At 49.0% G+C, this 21,431-nt stretch overlaps 1 protein-coding gene across 3 annotated transcripts in view; it reads left to right on the forward strand.

The window, feature by feature from the left end:
* The window catches only part of clip3 (CAP-GLY domain containing linker protein 3), a 98,156-nt gene that overhangs the window by 47,539 nt on the left and 29,186 nt on the right, over window positions 1-21,431 (forward strand). For all 3 annotated transcript variants that reach the window (XM_073063803.1, XM_073063801.1, XM_073063802.1), the window contains exons 4-9: window positions 5,568-5,661; window positions 10,679-10,840; window positions 12,411-12,529; window positions 15,394-15,630; window positions 17,160-17,295; window positions 18,145-18,273. In XM_073063803.1, the coding sequence (XP_072919904.1) occupies window positions 5,568-5,661; window positions 10,679-10,840; window positions 12,411-12,529; window positions 15,394-15,630; window positions 17,160-17,295; window positions 18,145-18,273 (877 nt within the window). The remainder of the gene's footprint in view (window positions 1-5,567; window positions 5,662-10,678; window positions 10,841-12,410; window positions 12,530-15,393; window positions 15,631-17,159; window positions 17,296-18,144; window positions 18,274-21,431) is intronic.

Genomic DNA, 21,431 nt, shown 5'->3' on the forward strand with positions numbered 1-21,431 from the left:
GGAAGGGGGAGGAGGAGGGAATTTCCGGAAATTGGAGAATTCAGTGTTCATACCACCAGGCTGGAGGCTACCCAGACGGTATATGAGGTGTTGCTCCTCCAACCTGAGTTTGGCCTCATCATGGCAGTAGAGGAGGCCATGTATGGACATATCTAGATGGGAATGAGAGGCAGAGTTGAAGTGGGTGGCAACCGGGAGTTCCTGTCTGTTGTGGCGGATGGAGCAGAGGTGCTCGATGAAGCGGTCCCCCAATCTGGTTCGGGTCTCACCGATGTAGAGGAGGCCGCACCGGGAGCACCGGATGCAATAGAGGACTCCAGCAGACTCTAAACACTGCTGTAACATTTTCCCTGACTAGCAATGCTACCCCGCCACCCCCCCGCCATCCCTCTGCCTCTATCATGTCTGAAACAACGGAACCTTGGAACATTAAGCTGCCAGTCCTGCCCCTCCTGTAGCCAAATTTCACTAATGGCTACAATGTCATAATTCCACGTGTCAATCCACGCCCTCAGCTCATCAGCCTTCCCCACAATACTCCTCGCATTGAAATAGACACACCTCAGAAGATTATTACCACCACACACAACCCTTCTATTTGTGACTTTGCATGCACCTTTAACATCATTTATTTTCACCCCCGCTCCACTATCTACTCTGGCACTCTGGTTCCCATACCCCTGCAAATCTAGTTTAAACCCCGCCCCCCAATAGCACTAGCAAACCTCCCTGTAAGGATATTGGACTCCCTGTAGTTCAGGTGTCACCCGTCTCTCTTGTACAGGTCCCACCCGCCCCAGAAGAGGTCCGAATGATCCTGAAATCTGAAACCCTGCCCCATACACCAGTTCATCAGCCACGTGTTCATCCTCCAGAGCATCCTATTCTTACCCTCAGTGGAGATTATCACCCTCGAGGTCCTGCTTTTTAACTTCCTGCCAAACTCTCTACACTCACTGTTCAGGACCTCCTCACTCTTTCTTCCTACGTCATTGGTACCGATGTGTACCGTGACATCTGGCTGCTCACCCTCCCACTTCAGAATGCTGTGCACGTGATCAGAGACATCCCTGACCCTGGCACCTGGGAGGCAACAAACCAGCCAGGAGTCTCTGTCACGACCACAGAACCTCCTGTCTGTACATCTATCGAGTCCCCTATCACTACTGCTCTCCTCTTCTTCCCCCCTCCCTTCTGCACTGCAGAACCAGTCTCAGTGCCAGAGATCCAGCTGCCGCAGCTTGTCCCAGGTAGGTCATTCCCCCCCCCAACAGTATCCAAATCTGTACACTTGTTGTTGAGGGGAATGGCCACAGGGGAACCCTGCTCTGCTTGCTCTTTCCCCTTCCCTCGCCTGACGGTAACCCAATTACCTGTGCCCTGTTCCTTAGGTGTAACTACCACCCGGAAGCTACTATCTATAAACTGCTCATTCTCCCAAATGATCCCGAGGTCATCCAGCTCCTGCTCCAGTTCCCTAACGCAGTCTGTTAGGAGCTGCAGCTGGATGCACCTCTTGCAGGTATTGCTGTCAGGGACACCAGAGGTCTCCCTGACTTCCCACATCCTAGAAGAGGAGCATTCCAGCATCCTGCCTGGCATTCTCTCTACTCTAAATGAACAAAACAAAACTTACCGGAACCTACCCTCGCCTCTGCCTGTTCACAGCCGAAGCCGTCTCACTCTGACTCAGTCCACTCCCAGCTTCTCTCCGAGATGCCTTTACTTCTTCCCTCTCCACCTCTTGCTTCGATTTAAAAGACCGTTGAAAAATTCCTCTCCTTTTTAAACCTTTGGCACGCTACCGATCAGTTTTTTAAAAAAAGGCTTCTCTCCGAGATGCCTTTATTTCTTCCCTCTCGGCCTCTTGCTTCGATTTAACAGGAGACAGAAAAAAAATAGTAATAATAAATAAAATGAAACATAATAATAAATGAACAAGTAAATTACACATATTGAATAGATTATTAAAAAGTGTGCAAAAACAGAAATACTGTGTATTAAAAAAGTGAGGTGGTGTCCAAGGTTTCAAAGTCCATTCGGGAATCGGATGGCAGAGGGGAAGAAGCTGTTCCTGAATCGCTGAGTGTGTGCCAGATGGCAACAGTGAGAAAAGGGCAAGCCCTGGGTGCTGGAGGAAAGTACGTGGAGGAGTCAGGTACATGTGTATCTCCCGGTGTTCCTTCTGATCTGATGTGAACAGGCCATTCAGCCCATCTTGTCCATTGTGGCCATCAAGGACGCGTCTGGACTAATCCCATTTACCAGCTGTTGCCTTCTGTGCTTTCAAGTGCTCAAGTTCAAGTTTATTGTCATCTGACTGTACATAAACGCAACCAAACAATTCAATGTTTCTCCGAACCAACGGTGTACCCGCACAACATACATCACATAAAACTATATATTACCATAAGTTAATAAAATATCATTCAAAATGCATGTAGCATGCATCAGAGGCAGACAGTAAACAGCTCGCTGTCATAGAGACGAGCCCTCGGCGGTAGAGGGGAGTGAACAGTCAACGTTTCAGCTGAGACCTTTTATCACAAGGGGTTCCCAATCTTTTTATGCCATGGGCCCTTAACTGTGGGGACAATGAACTTCTGCTTTATCGGGATCGCAAAGGAAAGGGGGCAGAAGCCAGAATAATAAGGTGGAGGGGAGAGGAAGGAGTACAAGCTGGCAGGCATTAGAAAATTCAAGTTTATTATCATCTGACTTGCATATATACAACCAAACAAACCAATGTTCCTCTGGACCACAGAACACCCACAAAACATATATTACACACAGTACATAAAACAGTATATTACCATAAATAAATTCATAAAATACAATTCAAAATTCATATAGTGTGAGGCAGAGGTAAGCAGTAAACAGCTGGCTGTCGTAGGGACAAGACCCCGGGGGTGGCAGGGTATTCATTAGCCTCACAGCCTGGGGGAAGAAGCTGTTACCCAGTCTGGCAGTCCCAGTCCTGATGCTCCTGTACCTCTTTCCTGATGGAAAGAGATTGTGCAATGGGTGTAGGGGTTCTCGACAATGCTTCAGGCTGTTTGGGCTCCATCTATCATATAAGCCAGAAAATATTAGATGCCTCAGGTGTTGGGGGGGACCAGTTTCCCAGTAGTTACCCCCATCTATGATGTGTGCCTGAACACACCTACCTGCTTGGCTCTGTAACCTTCTATATCTCTCTCCACCTAAATCTGTCCATCTCTGGTTTGGCCATCAATTCAAAGAGTAATGGTTCAATTTAATGTCAGAGAATGGATACAGTATACAACCTGAAATCCTTACTCTTCACGGACATCCACCGAACAGAAAAAAACCCAAAGAATGAATGGCAGGGAGAAAAACGTTTAAACCCCAAAGCCTCTCCCATGCACAAGCAGCAGCAAAGCATCTACCCTCCCCACTCCCCTTCCAATGCAGCTGGAAAACAGACCCTTTGGCCCAACTCATCCATGCTGGCCATGGTGCCTACCAAGCCTGTGTCTGATCCACATCCTTCCAAACAACCTAATACCTGCGTATTTATCCAAGTGTTCCCTGAAAGCTTTATTGTACTGTATCTGCCTCAACGACGTTCTTCGGCAGCTTGTCCGTGTACTCACCGTTGCCTGTGTGAAGAAGTTGCTGCTCGGGTCCGTCAGCCTTGTAAGCTCTGTCGTTCTGAGCCCGCCTCTCATTGTCTAACTGCAGTGCACTTTCTCTCTGGCTGTTACGCTGGGATCTGTATTGTCTTATTGGTCCGCCTGGTTCTATCTCAGTGCTCTGTTTAATGGTTCGATCCGTATGAATAGAGTGCAAGGCAAGCTTTTCAGGTACATGTGATCCTGTATATCAGAATCAGGTTTAATATCACTGCCATATGTCGTAGAATTTGATGCTCTGCGGTAGCAGTAAATTGCAATGCAGGATAATAAAAACTATGAATTACAGGATATATGTCCTCATTGGAAGGTTCCTGGACATTCAGCATGCTTGGATCCCTTTTACTCTGGTAGTTGTACAGTTCTGAATGGTACTCTGTCCACCTTTCCATTATTTCCTTTTCTTCTGTAATGCTTCAAATGCCGCTGTAATTGCCAGATCTGCCGAAGGGCAAGATTAAAGTCCAAGGTATTTTGTGAAATTAAGTAAGTTGTGCAAAAGAAGAGAATAAAAAGTAGTGAGGTAGTGTTCATGTCCACTTAGAAATTGGATGGTGGGGTTGGGGTGGGGAATAAAGCTGTTCCTGAGTCGTTGAGTGTGTGCCTTCAGGCTCCTGTACCTCCTCCCTGATGGTAGCAATGAGAAGAGGGCCTGTCCTGGGTGATGGATGTCCTGAATGATGGATGCCACCTTTTTGAATCAGAACTGAATCAGTTTTAATTTCACCGGCGTACATTGTGAATTTTGTTGTCTTTGTGACAGCAGTACAATGCGATACATGATAATGAAAACTGAAAATTACCGTAAATATATACAATGCGATACATAAAGCTGAATTACAGTAAACATATAAAGTTGAATTAAATGACTAGTGCAAAAAGAGGGAAATCAAAATAGGTAGTGTTCACGTGTTCAATGTCCATTTAGAAATAGGATGACAGAGGAAAAGAAGCTGTTTTTGAATCGTTGAGTGTGTGTCTTCAGGCTCCTGTACCTCCTCCCTGATGGTAGCAATGAGAAGAGGGCATGAACTGGGCGATTGAGGGCTGGAAGGTGATATAGACAGAATAGGTTTAAGGTGGGGGGGGGGGGGGCGGTGAGGGTGCAGACACATCCAACCCTGCGACACCAGGCAAGGTAATTTGATTCCAGTCAGAATGCCTCTCTAGTGCTTCCCGCACCCTCCCCTCACCCTTCCCCTTTTCACAACCGTGATTCTCCTCTTCCTGTCCCCTTCCCAGTCTCAGCCCACAATAGAGATCCAGATCAGAATCAGGTTTATCATCACTCACATATGTCATGAAATTTGTTTTTGAGTCAGCAGTGCAGAGTCCAAAACACAAAATTACTACAGTACTGTGCAGAAGTCTTAGCTATGTGGCTAACTGCACAGTACTGAATATTCCCCTTTACCTGGCTTCACTTAAACCTATTCTCTCTATATCACCTTCCACCTCCCTACCTTCTTATTCAGGCCTTTTCCCCCTTCCTTTCCTGTCCTGGTGAGGAGACTCGGCCAGAAAGACCAACTCCTTTTCCTTTGCATTCCTCCAGCTTTTTTGTGAGTTCTTCACTGGACGTTTTGACATACATGTGGAAAAAATAAGGGAACCTGGGTCTGTCATGAGGGACCTCACGATTGTATACGTCCCTCATTCTCCCATGCTCCGGGGACTAAAGTCCTAGACTGCCCAGCCTCCCCCTTTATCTCTTGTCTCTAAGTCCCGGGGGCATCCAGGACTTGAGACCTGGTGTTCAAATATCTGGTGGTCCACTTTTACCCAGGTTAACCTCTGCCTTTTATTAATATGCACGTCTGACCTGCTTTAGCATGGGATGAACGAGATTTCCCCCGCTCCCCTCGATTACCGAGAATGCCTCTTGCTGATTTACCTTTGTTGCCAATGCAGATTCTCAAGAGGGGTTGCCACGTTAACGACCGTGACGGGCTGACGGACATGACCCTGCTGCACTACGCCTGCAAGGCCGGAGCGCACGGCGTCGGTAGGTGGTGAGGGTGAGGGTGCTCAGTGTGTGCGTTTGCGCCCGGGTGGGGCGGATAATGGCGGGGGGGGGGGGGGTCACCCGTGTCTTTGAAATTTATTGTCATTCAACCCAACGCATGCGTACAACTGAATAGCTGTTGGGTTCGGTAAGTGGGACAGCGGGCGCCGATTGCGAGCAAGTACAGCAACTCCTCATTCACAAGCAAGCAGTGAAACACTTTACACGCCCGTAAATCGAACAAGCACTCATCCAAGTCATTCAAACTATAGAAACCGCTCGCATTCAATGCACTTGCTAAATCTGTCCAAGTTACACAACATTAAACAAGCAATTAACAACTACTTGAAGAGTATTTACCCGAAACATGAGTTCCCCCCTCCCCAATAACTCAAAGTTCAAAGTACATTTATTATCGAAGCATTGTCATACAACTTTGAGATTCATCTCTTTACAGGCAGCCACAAAACAACGAAACCCAAAAGAACTCATCAAAAAAAGACCCAATGCACAGAGAGAAAGAGTTTTAAAAATCATGTGCACAATCAAAAGTAAGCAAATAGCTTCAGGACTGGTTTTATGAAAGACGCAAAGCCAGGTGTTGCTGGAGCTGGCACAGGTACATTCCAAAGCCGAGTAAGTGTTGCGAGACCACGGACACAAAGCCAGGTGTCGCTGTAGTCCAGCATGGAGCAAGAGCAAACATCGCGGATTGGTGTGAAGACCAGTCCCGGCGCCCTGACCTTTTCAATCTGGCCCGGCTCTTGCCCCCAGTCCCGGCACCCTGACCTTTCAATCTGGCCCGGCTCTTGTCTCCAGTTCCCGGCAACCTGACCTTTTCAATCTGGCCCGGCTCTTGTCTCCAGTTCCCGGCAACCTGACCTTTTCAATCTGGCCCGGCTCTTGCCTCCAGTTCCCGGCAACCTGACCTTTTCAATCTGGCCCGGCTCTTGCCCCCAGTTTCCCAGCACCCTGACCTTTTCAATCTGGCCCGGCTCTTGCCCCCAGTCCCGGCACGCTGACCTTTTCAATCTGGCCCGGCTCTTGCCCCCCAGTCCCGGCACCCTGACCTTTTCAATCTGGCCCGGCTCTTGTCTCCAGTTCCCGGCAACCTGACCTTTTCAATCTGGCCCGGCTCTTGTCTCCAGTTCCCGGCAACCTGACCTTTTCAATCTGGCCCGGCTCTTGCCTCCAGTTCCCGGCAACCTGACCTTTTCAATCTGGCCCGGCTCTTGCCCCCAGTCCCAGCACCCTGACCTTTTCAATCTGGCCCGGCTCTTGCCCCCAGTCCCGGCACGCTGACCTTTTCAATCTGGCCCGGCTCTTGCCTCCAGTCCCGGCAAACCTGACCTTTTCAATCTGGCCCGGCTCTTGCCTCCAGTCCGGCACCCTGACCTTTTCAATCTGGCCCGGCTCTTGCCCCCAGTCCCGGCACCCTGACCTTTTCAATCTGGCCCGGCTCTTGCCCCCAGTTCCCAGCACCCTGACCTTTTCAATCTGGCCCGGCTCTTGCCCCCAGTCCCGGCACGCTGACCTTTTCAATCTGGCCCGGCTCTTGCCTCCAGTTCCCGGCAACCTGACCTTTTCAATCTGGCCCGGCTCTTGCCTCCAGTTCCCGGCAACCTGACCTTTTCAATCTGGCCCGGCTCTTGCCTCCAGTCCCGGCGCCCTGACCTTTTCAATCTGGCCCGGCTCTTGCCTCCAGTCCCGGCAACCTGACCTTTTCAATCTGGCTCGGCTCTTGCCCCCAGTCTCGGCACCCTGACCTTTCCAATCTGGCCTGGCTCTTGCCCCCAGTTCCCGGCACCCTGACCTTTTCAATCTGGCCCCGGCTCTTGCCCCAGTCCCGGCACCCTGACCTTTTCAATCTGGCCCGGCTCTTGCCCCCAGTCCCAGGCACGCTGACCTTTTCAATCTGGCTCGGCAACCCTGACCTTTTCAATCTGGCCCGGCTCTTGCCTACCGCCGCTACCTTAACACTACTTTGGAACTGTAATACACCTTCCAAATACACCTTCCAAAAGGTTTCGCCAGTGCTGCCTGCGACTCACAGCCTGGAGAGACTCACTCACTCCACTCACCGTTATAACAGCTGAGGACTGAAAGGCAGCCACAGGTATGACGGACGGCACATTGGCCTGGGAGCAGAAATGGGTGCCTGGAGTTAACCAGTGGGAAGGCAGCTACACATCGTCAGTAACCGGCACGGTGGAAGCGACTTTCAGAACAATTTTCGATCGGCAAAATAAGTTAACCTCTCCATATTACGGGGCCAAGATGCAAAACACAGCCTATACAGTCACACGCAGCACGTATAGTTACAATCCGGTGCATACAGACACAAAATAATATTAACACAAGTTGCCTCACCTGGATCCACCCATCACCTCCCAGTCTCTGTCACTATTCCCACCTCGACCTACCCTCTCACCATTCCTCACCTGGATCCACTCATCACCTGCCAGTCTCTGTCACTATTTCCCACCTCCACCTACCTCTCACCATTCCTCACCTGGATCCACCCATCACTTTCCAGTCTCTGTCACTATTCCCACCCTCCACCTACCTCTCACCATTCCTCACCTGGATCCACCCATCACCTCCCAGTCTCTGTCACTATTCCCACCCTCCACCTACCTCTCACCATTCCTCACCTGGATCCACCCATCACCTCCCAGTCTCTGTCACTATTCCCACCCACACACCTACCTCTCACCATTCCTCACCTGGATCCACCCCATCACCTCCCAGTCCTCTGTCACTATTCCCACCCTCCACCTACCTCTCACCATTCCTCACCTGGATCCACCCATCACCTCTCAGTCTCTCTGTCACTATTCCCACCTCCACCTACCTCTCACCATTCCTCACCTGGATCCACCCATCACCTCCCAGTCTCTGTCACTATTCCCACCCTTCATCTACCTATCGCTCCTCCTGCTGGCTTTTATTCCACTCATTCCCTCCACCTCTTCACACCGGCCATCTCGCCTGTAAATTTCATTCCAGGTGAAGGCCTCCACCCGCAACGTCAGTCGCCCATTTCCCTCCACAGATGCTGCCTGACCCGCTGGGCTCTGCCAGTAGTGTGTCCGCTGTTCCCCGCTTTCCCTGCTCCCAACACCCCAGTTTGAAAATTGCCCAAGATTCAAATGGTTCATTTTAATATCAGAGAGTGTATACAACCTGAAATTCTTACTCTTCACAGGCAGCTACGAAACAGGAGGAAAATCCCAAAGAATGAATGACAGGGCCGTCAGAACCCCAATGCCCACCCTCCTTCTCCCATACACGAGCAGCCCTTAAAGCAACAACACCCCCTCCTCCTACTCCCACTTGCTCCAGCAGAAGGATCACCCACCACGCAAGCAACAACAGGCCCTCCAGAGACCATGATCTAGAGTCCATCAAACACTACTGTCCATCCCAACACCTTGACATCTCAGACAAGCTCTCTCTATCACTAGCGAGGGAGAGAGAGAGATATCACTCCTGCAACAGTCAGAGCGGAGAACAGCTCACAATTCCAATGTTACGATCTGCTGTGTCACCAACATGAGAGGGGGAGTGGGGGGAGAAAGGGGAAGGAAGCAGGGAGAGAGATTGATTCTTGCCCTTTTTATCAAAGCCTTTTATTTTCTTATCCCTCTTTCTTTCTCTCTCTCTCCCTCTCTCTCTCTGTAACCTCCTAGTGACGTTCATTTGCAATTCTGACCACTTACATTTTGTGATTTGATTATACAAAGATTCAAATGTACATTTATTATCAAAGTGTGTATGCAGTACACAACCCTGAGATTCATCTTCATGCAGACAGCCAGAAAACTAACAAACTCTATGGAACTCATTCAAAGAAATAAAATCAAACATTCAACGTGCAAACAACAAAAAGAAAGAGGTGAATAACACACTGGATATTAAATGTCAAACCGCAGTGCCTAGGAATGTTCAGTTTAGTTCAGTTCCGTTCAAGTTATGGCTTCATTGTCTGTAGGCCTCAGAGCCAGTCAGCCCCGATCAAAATCACACAAAATAGTGATTTTTAAAAAAGAGGTGTAACCAGAAACCAGTCATCATAACATGAACTGTAGAGTCCTCTAAAAATGAGTCCCCACAAACCGGGCCAATCAAACCCTATCCAGTGTCAAGCCTCTGGCAGCAAGAAACGAGGGAGAGGTATTCCAATAATGGTGGCTGTTAAACCTTCTCCATCCTCCTTCCTAAACACCCCCACACCCCTTGGACCAAGCTTTAATCAGTTGCTGCAAAGATGTCACTGAGACTCTGTGGTTCATGTTCCGCGTCCCTGGCTTCGGGTTACTGCTTTTTTTTTGTTGGTATTTTGTGTGATGTTGATTTGGGCGGACTGAGCTCTGTGGCCTGCAGTCAACGAACAATGCAGCCTTAAACTGAACTGAACGCTGCTGGACTGTTTCGACGACTCTGTGGTTTGATGTTTTATATTCTGTGTTTTTTCACTCATTTCTTTTGCCAAGTGCGCGATTTGTTCTTATTTGTTTCCACGTTGGGTGTTCGATGCTTTCTCTGAACGGGTTCCATGGTTTTCTTGGTTTTGTGACTGTCTGTGGGGGGAGATGACTCTCAGGGTTATATACTTTAATTATAAATGTGCTTTGAAGAGTGCAGAGAAGATTTACAAGCATGTTGCTGGGACTTGAGGAGCCGAGTTATAGGGAAAGGTTGAATAGGTTAGGATGTTATTCCCTGGAGCATAAGAGAATGAGGGGAGATTTGATAGAGGCATACAAAATTAAGTGCAAACAGGCTTTTTCCACAGAGATTGGCTGAGACCAAAACTTGTCATGGGTTTAGGGGGAACATGAGGGGAACTTCTTCACTCAGAGGGTGGTGTGAGTGTGCAGGTCGATGGGGATAGGCAGATTAACATTCAGCGTGGACTAGATGGGCCAAAGGGCCTGTTCCTGTGAGGCTTCCGGATGTACTCTGGGTTCGATTCAGTTGGTTCATTGTGGGTGAGGTTGCTGTTTCCGTGCAGGGGACCCTGTAGCGGCGGCTCGCCTCTGCAACCAGCTGATCTCCCTTGGAGCTGACGTCGGTCTACGTAGTCGTTGGACGAACATGAACGCCCTACACTACGCCGCTTACTTCGACGTGCCGGAAATCACTCGCATCCTGCTTAAGGCTCACAAATCAAAAGGTAGGTGTATATCAGCAATGGATTATGGGCTACCCCAGGCAGGCCAGTCTATCCTTCCGGGACAGAGGCGTTCAGCCTCAGCAAAGCTTCCTTCCCAGCCAAGGTGCTCCCATGGTGCAAACTGGGGAGGAATTTCCAGGGTGTGGACCCCGAGCGACAATGAAGGACTAACAATATTTCAAATCTGGAGCCTGTGGCCCCTTTGTGTGCACATGGCTCACCGAGCCTTCATGTTGGTTGAGCGGCAGGTCTGGGAGTAGAGCGGGCTCATAACTACCGTGCGCTTTGTCGAGGGTGCAGCGGTGGGGGAGGGTGCTAGTGTTCTGGGTCGTGGGTGAGGTTCCTGTTCCACTGGAGTTTCCGGTCGGTGTGGTTGGATGCAGTTTGGGATTTCCATTCAATGAAAAGAGAGGAGGGTCATCTCTCTCTCTCTCTCTCTCTCTCTCTCTCTCTCTCCTCTCTCTCTCTCTCTCTCTCTCTCTCTCTCTCTCCTCTCTCTCCTCTCTCTCTCTCTCTCTCTCAGTCTCTCTTGCTCTCTTCCCCCCCTCTCCCTCACCCCTCTCTCCCTCACCCCTCTCCCCCTCCCCCTCTCTCTTCCCCCTCTCTATTCCCCCTCTCTCCACCCTCTCTCTCTCCCCCCTCTCTCCCCTTCCCTTTCTCTCTTCCCTGTCCCCCACCCTCTCTCTCCCCTCTCTCTCCCTTTCCCTGCCCCCTCTCTCCCCTCTCTCTCTCTTCCCTTCCCCACTCTCTCTCCCCTCTCTGTCTCTCCCTCCCCTCTCTCTCTCTCCCCTCTGTCTCTCCCCTCCTCTCTCTCTTCCCCTCTCCCTCTCTCTGCCCCTCCCCTCGTTCCCCCTCTCTCTCTCTCTCTTCCCCTCTCTCCCCCTCTCTCTCTTCCCCTCTCTCCCCCTCTCTCTTCCCCTTCTCTGCCCTCTCTCCCCTCTGTCTCCTCCCCCTCTCTTTTCCCTCTTCCCTCTTCCCCATCCCCCACCCTCTCTTCCCCCTCTCTCTCTTCCCTGCCCCCCCCTCCCCCTCTGTCTCTCCCCCCCTCTCTCTCTCTTCCCCCTCTCTCTCCTCTCTCTCCCCCCCTCCCCTTTCTCTCTTCCCTGTCCCCCTTCTCTCTTCCCCACTGTCCCCCACTCTCTCCCCATCTCCCTCTCTCCCCTCCCCTCTCTCTCCCCTTCTTTCCCCTGTCTCTCCCCTCCCCTCTGTCTCTTCCCTCCCCCCCTCTCTCCTCCCCTCTCTCTCTCTCTCACCCTCCCCCCTCACTCTCTGTCTCTCTCTCTCTGTCTTAGACTCACTGTCATTGTCACGCTGTCTCTCTCTGTCTCTGTCTGTCTATCTCAGTCTCTCTGTATCTACGAGGCAGTGGTTCTACCCATGGGCCACTTGTCATTCTGATGCCAAGGTTCTCCTTCACAGCCACTGGCCATTCCTCCAGCCTTTCACCCCTTTCACTGGTGGCTTGAGTGCAGCTGGTAACGTCTGGGTCTTTCTGTGGGCTGTCGGTCTCGATCTTCTCCCCACCCATGGGACACACTAGGGCTCACTGCAGCCTCCCCTGTGTTTGCAGTGTTGAATTCCACCTGCAGTGACTTCAACCATGGAACAGCCCTGCACATCGCTGCCTCTAACCTCTGCCTGGGAGCGGTCAAGTGTCTGCTGGAGCACGGGGCGAATCCGGCCGTACGGGTAAGCAGCGAATGTGCGCGTGCGTCCGATCGTCTGCTCAACGAAGTTAAAGCCTCTTCCCACCTCCCTATAATATAACACATCGTACCAACTCTCCACGGCCCCGCCTCCTCTCCTCCCTTCCCTTAATGCCCCTCCCCTGTTGGAGAGGGTCACAGGAGAATTATTTATTTAGAGGTACAGGATTTATCGATTAAGGCATGGGTGAGAGAGCATGTCTTATGAGGTTAGGGCTTTTGAGAGAGCCAGGGCTTTTCTGTCTGGAGCAAATGAAGATGAGAGGTGGGAGGAGGATAGAGGTGAGTAAAATATAGATAGATAGAGATATAGATAGAGGGATAGCCAATGCCTTTTTCCCAGGTCAGGAATGACTAATAGAAGGGGGCATCATTTTAAGGTACTTACTTACTGCCTGTTATCCCGCTGGTGTTCAGGGCAGCAGTGAAGGTCCTCCATCTCTGGTGGTGTTCAGGGCTTCCTTCATCGTGTCAGTAGCTTCCTCTCGGTTTTCTCTACTGTCAGTCCTGCAAATTCCGAGTGGAGACTCAGGAATACCGTCACACTCAGATGTAGAAGGATTCTTCATTGCTGTTTCTGTAACAATTTTGTTTGGCCAGTCGGGGGTTGTTCGCCCTGAGCTGAGCCTCCCCGAGACTGGAGGATCATCTAGAGGGCCACTCTTAGCCTGTCCTTTACCTGTTGACCTGTTTGGCAAGGGTGACCCTACCAGGAGCCAAAGCCCCAACTCCAGCCAGCATAGCTCTCCGGGTCACTGAGGCACAAGAACCTCCAAACCCTACGACAGCGTTGTGGTCCTCTAGGAGGATAATTTTAAGGTGATTGGAGGAAAGTACTGGGAGGGAGGTTTTAGTGCACAGAGACTGTGAGGTGCATTCACCTTCAATGTACTGCTGCTGCAAACAACACATTTCACGACAAATGCCCGTGATATTCAACCTGATTCTGATTCTGAGATTTAAGACACTCTTAGATGAGATTTAAGACACTCTTAGATAGACTCTTAGAATGTTGCTTGCACGATTTGTTTTCCTCTTTCTGCTGATGGCTTTATTTTTTATGGGTTCTATTGAGTATTTTTGTATCACGACTGCCTGTAAAGAGACAAATCTCAAGGTTATACGTTGATAATAAATGTACTGTGAACTTTTTTGGATGACTGGAAAATGGAGGGCTATGTGGGAAGGAATTACTAGATTATTCTCAGAGTAGGTCAGGGCATGGATCAACACGTGGAATTATGATTTAATAGCTATTAGTGAGACTTGGTTGCAGGAGGGGCAGGACTGGCAGCTCGATATTCCTGGGTTCTGCTGTTTTAGGCTTGACAGAGAGGGAGGGATTAAAGGAGGAGAGGTGGCGTTACTAGTCAGGGAAAAATGACCAGGGACTTAGAGGGACAAATTTGGAAGGACTGTGGCAAGAAACATAAAGTTGTTATAGGAGGTGATTTTAACTTTCCCCATTGACTGGGAATCCCATGCTGTAAAAGGAGCAGATAGGATAGAGTTTGTCAAGACACGTTCAGGAAAGTTTCCTTAATCCGTACATAGAAGTCCTGACGAGAGAGAGAGTGCGATAATGGATCTGCTATTAGGGAATGAGACAGGGCAGGGGACAGAAGTTTGTGTGGGGGTGGGGGGGAGCACTTTGCACCTGGTGATTACAATCCCATTAGTTTCAAAATAAATATGGAAAAAAATTAGTTCTGGTCTGTTGTTTGCGATTCTGCATTGGAGAAATGCCAATTTTGATTGTTTCGGAAGGATCTGACAGGTGTAGATTGGGACAGGTTGTCTTCTGGCAAAGGTGTACTTGGTAAGTGGGAGGCCTTCAGAAATGAAATTTTGAGAGTACAAAGCTTGTATGTGCCTGTCAGAATAAAAGGTAAAGATAATAGGTGTAGGAAATCTTGGTTTTCAAGAGATATTAAGCTCTGCCTGAGAATAAAAGAAGAGGTTCTTTGCAGGTGTAGACAAGTAGGAACAAATGAGGAGCTAAAAGATGGCATGAGATGGCCCTGTGTCAATTTCTGTTGTCTTCCCTCCATTCTTCTCCCCCTCCATTCCTCTCCCCTCCTCCATTCCTCTCCCTCTTCCCCATTCCTCCCCCATCTACCCCATCACCCTCCATCTCCCCAACCCTCTTTCCCCTCCCTCCATCCCTCTCTCCCCATCTCCCCCTCCTGTCTCACTGCATCCTACTCTCTACACCCCTCATTTCTCTGTGGCTCTCTCTCCCCTCTCCGTCAGTCCCTCTCTCTGCCTCCTCATCTCCCATATCCCTCTTTCCTCCCTGTCTCCCCATCCCCATCCCTCTCTCTCCCATCTCCCCATCCCTCTCTCTCCCATCTCCCCATCCCTCTCTCTCCCATCTCCCCATCCCCCTCTCCCCGCTCTCTCTCTCCATCTCCCACTGTCCCTCTCTCCCCCATCTTTCTCATCTCTGTCTCATTCTCCCACCTGCCACCCTCCATCCCCCTCTCCCACCCAACTCCCTCCATCGCTCCCCCCCCCCCCCCCCGTCTCCCTCTGTCCCCCATCCCTCTCCTTTCCTGTGTACCTCCTTTTCCATACCTGCTCCTTTGGAAATCATTAACTCTTTGCCGCCAAGTCCATTCTGTCCATTGCATGCACGGTCCTGCAGTTCCAGTCGATGCAGTTCCCAGGGTCTCTGGTGGAGCCTGAGGCTTGAATGTCCCAGTGTTTGTCTCTCTGCCGTCCCTTAATGCCTGCGTACTGGGCCTTGATACTCCTCACTTGAGTGGAGATCCTGCTCTGTCCAGCAGGAATGCTATCCCTGAGGCTCTCTTTGTTCTTAAGCTCCTCCCTTTTCCTGCCCAACAGAACCGCAAGGGGCAAGTTCCTGCCGATGTCGTTCCCGACCCAATGGACATGAGCCTGGACAAGGCCGAGGCAGCCATGGTTGCCAAGGAGCTGAAACAGCTGTTATTGGACGCCGTGCCCCTGAGCTGCAACCTCCCCAAGGTCACCCTGCCCAACTACGACAACATCCCCGGCAACCTAATGCTGACCTCGCTGGGCCTCAAGCTGGGGGACCGCGTCCTTGTGGATGGGGAGAAGGTAAGGGGAAAGAGCAACAAACACAAACTACTGGAGGGGCTCAGCAGGCCAGGCAGCATCCACGGAATAATGATTTGGGCCAAGACCCTTCTTCAGTACTGGAACGGAAGGGAAAAGTCGGAATAATAAGCTGGGGGTGGTGGGGGGGGGGGGGGGATGAGAAGATGGCAGGTGATGGGTGAAACTGGGAGGGGGAGGGGGTGAAGTAAAGAGCTGGAAGTTGACTGGTGAAAGAGATACAGGGCTGGAGAAAGGGGAGTCTGAGAGGAGAGGACAGAAGACCACCAGAGAAAGGGAAAGAGGAGGAGCACAAGAGGGAGGCTACAGACAGGTAAGGAGAGAAGTTGAGAGAGAGAAACAGAAATGGGGAATGATGAAGATGGGGGGCAATTACTGGAAGTTCAGCCCACAATTAAAGGTCTTGGCCCAAAACGTCGACTGTTTACACTCCTCCATAGATGCTGCCTGACCTGCTGAGTTCCCCAGCACTTTATTGTGCAGTGTGTTGCTAAGGATTACAGAGTTCTTTTCTAGACGATGTTGAACTAAGGCCCATTCTGCCCTTCCAGGGAACAGATCCCACAATGTTTTTACTTATTTATTGAGATACTGCATGGAATCAGCCCTTCGAGCTCTGCCACCCAGCAGTCCCCCGATTTAATCCTCGCCTAATCTGTAATCCGACGCACTGGGCTGTAATGGTGTCGCGCTAACCACGTTGCTATTGTGGCACACCAATCTCAATATACTCCATCTACAGGTTCCCCTGAATCAACCCTGCTTGCAGGATGCTGAAAGATTTCAAGTCCTGATGGCAAACCACAGTGTTTGGCAGGAGAGGCAAACGTATTTGACTGGATAATCATTGTGGGAGTATTTAAAGAATTACAGGTGGCCAACAACAGCAAGGATCTGATGGGCCAAAAGGCCAATCCAGGAGCCGTTTAAAAGACCATAAGACCATGGGACATAGGAGCAGAATCAGGCCATTCAGCCCATCGAGTCTGCTCTGCCATTTCTTCATGGCTGATCCATTTCCCTCCCAGCCCCAATTCTCCTGCCTTCTCCCTGTATCCTTTCATGCCCTAACTAAATTATCAACCTCTGCTTTAAATACACCCAATGACTTGGTCTCCACAGCCACCTGTGGCAATAAATTCCACAGGTCCACCAATCTGGATAAAGGCGTTCCTCATCTCCACTCTAAGGGACATCCCTCTGTTCTGAGGCTGTGTCCTCTGGTCTTAGACTCTCTCACCAGAGGAAACATTCTCTACACATCCACTCTATTAGGCCTTGAAGCATTCAATAGATTTCAATGAGGTTGCCCCCTCATTCTTCAAAATTCCGGTAAGTACAGGCCCAGAGTCATCAAATGCTCCTCATATGATGACTTTTTCATTCTTCTGAACCTCCGCTGATCCCCCTCCAGTTTCGGCACATCCTTGCCGAAACAAGGGGCCCACAGCTCGGGTGCAGAAGCCAGTTCTGCCCCAGGACGCTTCACAGCAGCCGTTTGCTCTTTGCAGGCCGGAACCCTGCGGTTCTGCGGCACCGCCGAGTTTGCCAGCGGCCAGTGGGTCGGCGTGGAGCTGGACGAACCTGAGGGGAAGAATGATGGAAGTGTTGGAGGGATAAGCTACTTCATCTGCCCTTCCAAGCACGGTAAGGAGGGGAGCCTTTGCCCTGGGAACATTCCCCTGCCCCTGGGGAAGCTGCATCAGGTGACGCATGAGATACTTCTGTTAGAATAATTAGTTTTAATTTGTCACATGTATTTTGAAACATAAAACTTGCATCAGATCAAATCTAACCAGCGAGGATTGTGCTGGGTAGCCCAACAGGCATCATCAACGTAGCAAGTCTGCATGTTAGTAACCCTAATCCATATATCTTTGGACTGTAGGAGGAAACTGGAGCATGCGGAGGAAACACATGCAGCCACGGGGAGAACGTACAAACTCCTTACAGGCAGCGGCAGGAATTGAACCTGGGTCTTTGGCGCTGCAATAGCATTATGCTAACCACCCGCGCTAACACGCTGCCCCACAGAAATCTGTTTTAACTTTCCCCATTGAATATAGACCTTTTATGGAGTGTGGAACGAGCTGCCAGCGCAAGTAGCTCAATTTCAATGTTTGGGAGAAGTTTGGATAGGTACATGGATGTTAGGGGTGTGGAAGGCTGTGGTCCTGGTGCAGGTCGATGGGAGTAGGCAGTTTAAATGGAGGGAAGGAGTGCCTTTCACCTCCTTTGGTTGATGCGTATCTCCACCCCTTTCCCTGTAAGATATACTTCCTCCAATATCTTCAGCTTCTAATTGGTTCACCAGCACTTTATGAAGCACCTTGTCATCTTACCTCCACGCCGCTACCCGAGAACACTTTGCAGAACATTTAACACTATGAACCTTAGTCTGGGCCGGGGTGGAGCTGTGAAAGTCCGGGTGAGAGTGCGAGGTCAGGTGGCTCCTGTTTCTCTGTTTCATGCTGTCACTGTGCATCTGTTCCTCAGGTTATTTTGCTCCCGTGTCTAAAATCAGCAAAATCCTGGACCAAACCCCTTCTTCAGTCACATCGACACCCAAAACGCCCCGCATGGATTTTGCACGGATGACGGGGAAGGCCAAAAAGGACAAGAAAGGTAATTTTATTAGATGTGCACATTAGGAAGGGTAGAAAAGCATCAGGCACTTAACACGTGAGCAGTTTGCATTGGCAACAACACGCATCGGTTATTTAAATCCACCTCAGCCAGAGAGAGATGCACACAGCATAGAAGCAGGCTCTTCGGCCCATCGGGTCTGTGCTCGACCACCAACTGCACGTTCACTCTACTTCAACCCGCCTTGTATTCTCATCAATCCCTGCCCCCAAAATTCTGCCACTCACCTGTCAATAGGAGCAAATGAACCTTCTGACCTGCAAGCCTTGGGGATGTGGGAGGAAACTGGAGCAGCCGTGGATTTAGGTGTCGGTATGCACAGAGTTTTGAGAAGGGTATGATAAATTCACCGTTAAATTTAGCATTCTGTATATAATCATCATCCTTATGTGCCATGTTGTGTGATGTGGGCGATCAAGACCACGACTGTTCTGGGCAAATTTTTCTACAGAAGTGGTTTGCCGTTGCCTTCTCCTGAGCAGTGTCTTTGCAAGACAAGTGACCCTAGCCATTATCAGTGTTCTTCAGAGATTGTCTGCCTGGTCACGTAACCAAGACTTGGAGATATGTTCATATGACCATGCACCACCAACTCCCATGGCTTAATGCGAGCCTAACCGGGCTAAACGGGTGCTACACCTTGTCCAAGGGTGATTGCATGTGTACCACCTAAAAATAGCCAATTAAAAGTTCATTCCACAATTAACTCCATGCAGCGGAAACCTGCATGGTTACAGGGAGAACAGACGGACTCCACATTGACAGCACCCAGAGGCCCACTGCTATTTGTCCAGTGGTAACCCACACATGAGCACTTGTGTAGTCAAGAGCCTTCGTGGAAGTTGCTGCAAAGTGTAACATCCAGGCAAAGATAATTTACAAATAGAGTAGGTTCCAGTTAATATCGGGACGTATCGGGACCAGTACATTTTGGCCCAATTAACCAGCTGCCCAAATTAGCTGAATTTTCATGAAAATAGTTAAAAGATTTTAAAAAAGGCAAACTACCATTTGACTGAATAACAAATTATGTATTTAAATAAAATACAGAACAAATTAAAACGCTATCAATACTCCTACAGTAATATAAAACTGTGTATTAGTTCCTCATAGTTATTGACTGAATTCATCTGTCGTGTTCTTTTGATTGACTGTAAATGAACAAAATCAGCGCAGACACCTAGTGTAGATAATGGACTGCCCTCATACAATGTTATTAACAATTGCATCCTCCAAATCTTCATTCTCATTGTAACATTCAAGATGATTGTTGATACCTTCAAGTTCTTTGTAGTTCTTAACTTGTTGAAGTAGAGAAATAGTTTCATTTTCTCTCTGGCATCTCCAAGTCTGAATGCTTGAAACCACAGTGAGCAAAACTGTTCTGAATCGTCCCACGGCTTATTTCTCGCCAGCTATCAGTGACAAAAATCTATGCTTTTTGAACACAAACACATTCAACTGATGCTATTTAAAAACAGTGTACTTTAAGCACAGTGAACACACAAGTGCACACGACTGACGCTAGTTAGAAACAGTTCAGCAAGTCTCCTGCCCCAGTTAGTTCCTCCCCGCACCTTGTTTGGTGCATCGGGTGACAACCTTGCAGTTTCTTTAGCATTTGTCTGTTTTACAAGGCCGAGTTGTGAGTTCAATGCAAAATCTGCAGCAACCAACCACAATCAAGCCGAGGGAATCCCGGCTATTTTCCCGTTTCATTTTTTTTCTTTAAGAGTTGTCCCAAATAAGCAGCTGGTCTGATTTACCAGTGGTCCAATTGAGTGGAATCTACTGTAGTGTGCAGTCAACCCAGACAAGTGAGGCTTTTGAAGAAAGATCTCTTAAAGAGCATAGCTTCCCTGTACTTAGCAGGGACCAGAGTCATTTGACATATCGAGGCCAGATAAAGATGCAAATTAAGGACCCTAGGATGACACTTACTATTGGTCAGTTACTTTAATAATTCTGTAGTATTATTGGATGTTAATGCATAAATTCTATTGGCTATTTATACCTGTGGTGTTGGAGTGTGATTGGCGGTTTATTATGTAAGTAAGAATTTGACCATACAGTAAGTTACCAATTGGTCAATATCTGTATCCAACTAGACACTCTACTGCATGTTATGCCACTGGCATTTAAGGCAACAATGAAGGTCCACCATCTCTGGGGGTGTTCAGGGCTTCCTTCATCGTGTCAGTAGCTTCCTCTCGGTTTTCACTACTGTCAGTCATACAAGTCCCAGGTGGAGACTCAGGAATACCGTCACACTCAGATGCAGAAGGTTTCTTCATTGCTGTTTCCGTAACAGTTTTGTTTGACCAGTCAGGGTCAAACAAACCCCAGAACATGGGCCACTCTTAGTCTGACCTCTTCCCTTTGGGCTGTTTGGCAATGGGTGACCCTACCAAGAACCAAAACATAATGTCCTGATTCCAGCCGATATAGCTGTGCAGGTCAGGGCTCTCACAAGCCTCCAAACCCTATGACAAGGTTATGAACCTCTTGGAGGATCTAAGTAGTCAATTTCTACTTAAAATTGACATATTTTTGTTCAACGTTCTGAACAGTTCAGTGACAGGGGCCATGCTGTGCACCTTATGCACAAAGTAAATGAAGTGTGGTTGAGTGATTGCAAGTTTTCAGAATCTAGTTAATGGTTGATGATAACTTTAACTAAAGAAACCTAAACCTCACTGTTAAATCCAATGTAGTGAGGGTGGTGAAACTCCTTACACATTCCTTTGCCATCTTTCTTATTTGTTCGCTCTACTGACCAACAACCTGAATGTTGGAATGTTTGACAGTCGCAAAAGCCACGGTGGTTGACAAAGGAAGTCAGAGATTGCATAGCATTAAAAAAAAAAGAAGTATGACAGAGCTAAGGTGAGTGGGAAGACAGATGATTGGGAAATTTTTAAGGAACAACAGAACTTAACTAAAAAGGCAATACGGGGAGAAAAAATGAGGTACGAACGCAAGCTAGCCAGGAATATAAAGGAGGATAGCAAAAGCTTTTTTACGTATGTGAAGAGAAAGAAGATAGTTAAGAACAATGTTGGGCCCTTGAAGAATGAATTGGGTGAAATTGTTATGGGAAACAGAGAAATGGCAGAAGAATTTAATAAGTACTTTAG

Source organism: Hemitrygon akajei, chromosome 12 (genome assembly GCF_048418815.1).
Source record: "Hemitrygon akajei chromosome 12, sHemAka1.3, whole genome shotgun sequence".
Lineage (NCBI taxonomy): Eukaryota > Metazoa > Chordata > Chondrichthyes > Myliobatiformes > Dasyatidae > Hemitrygon > Hemitrygon akajei.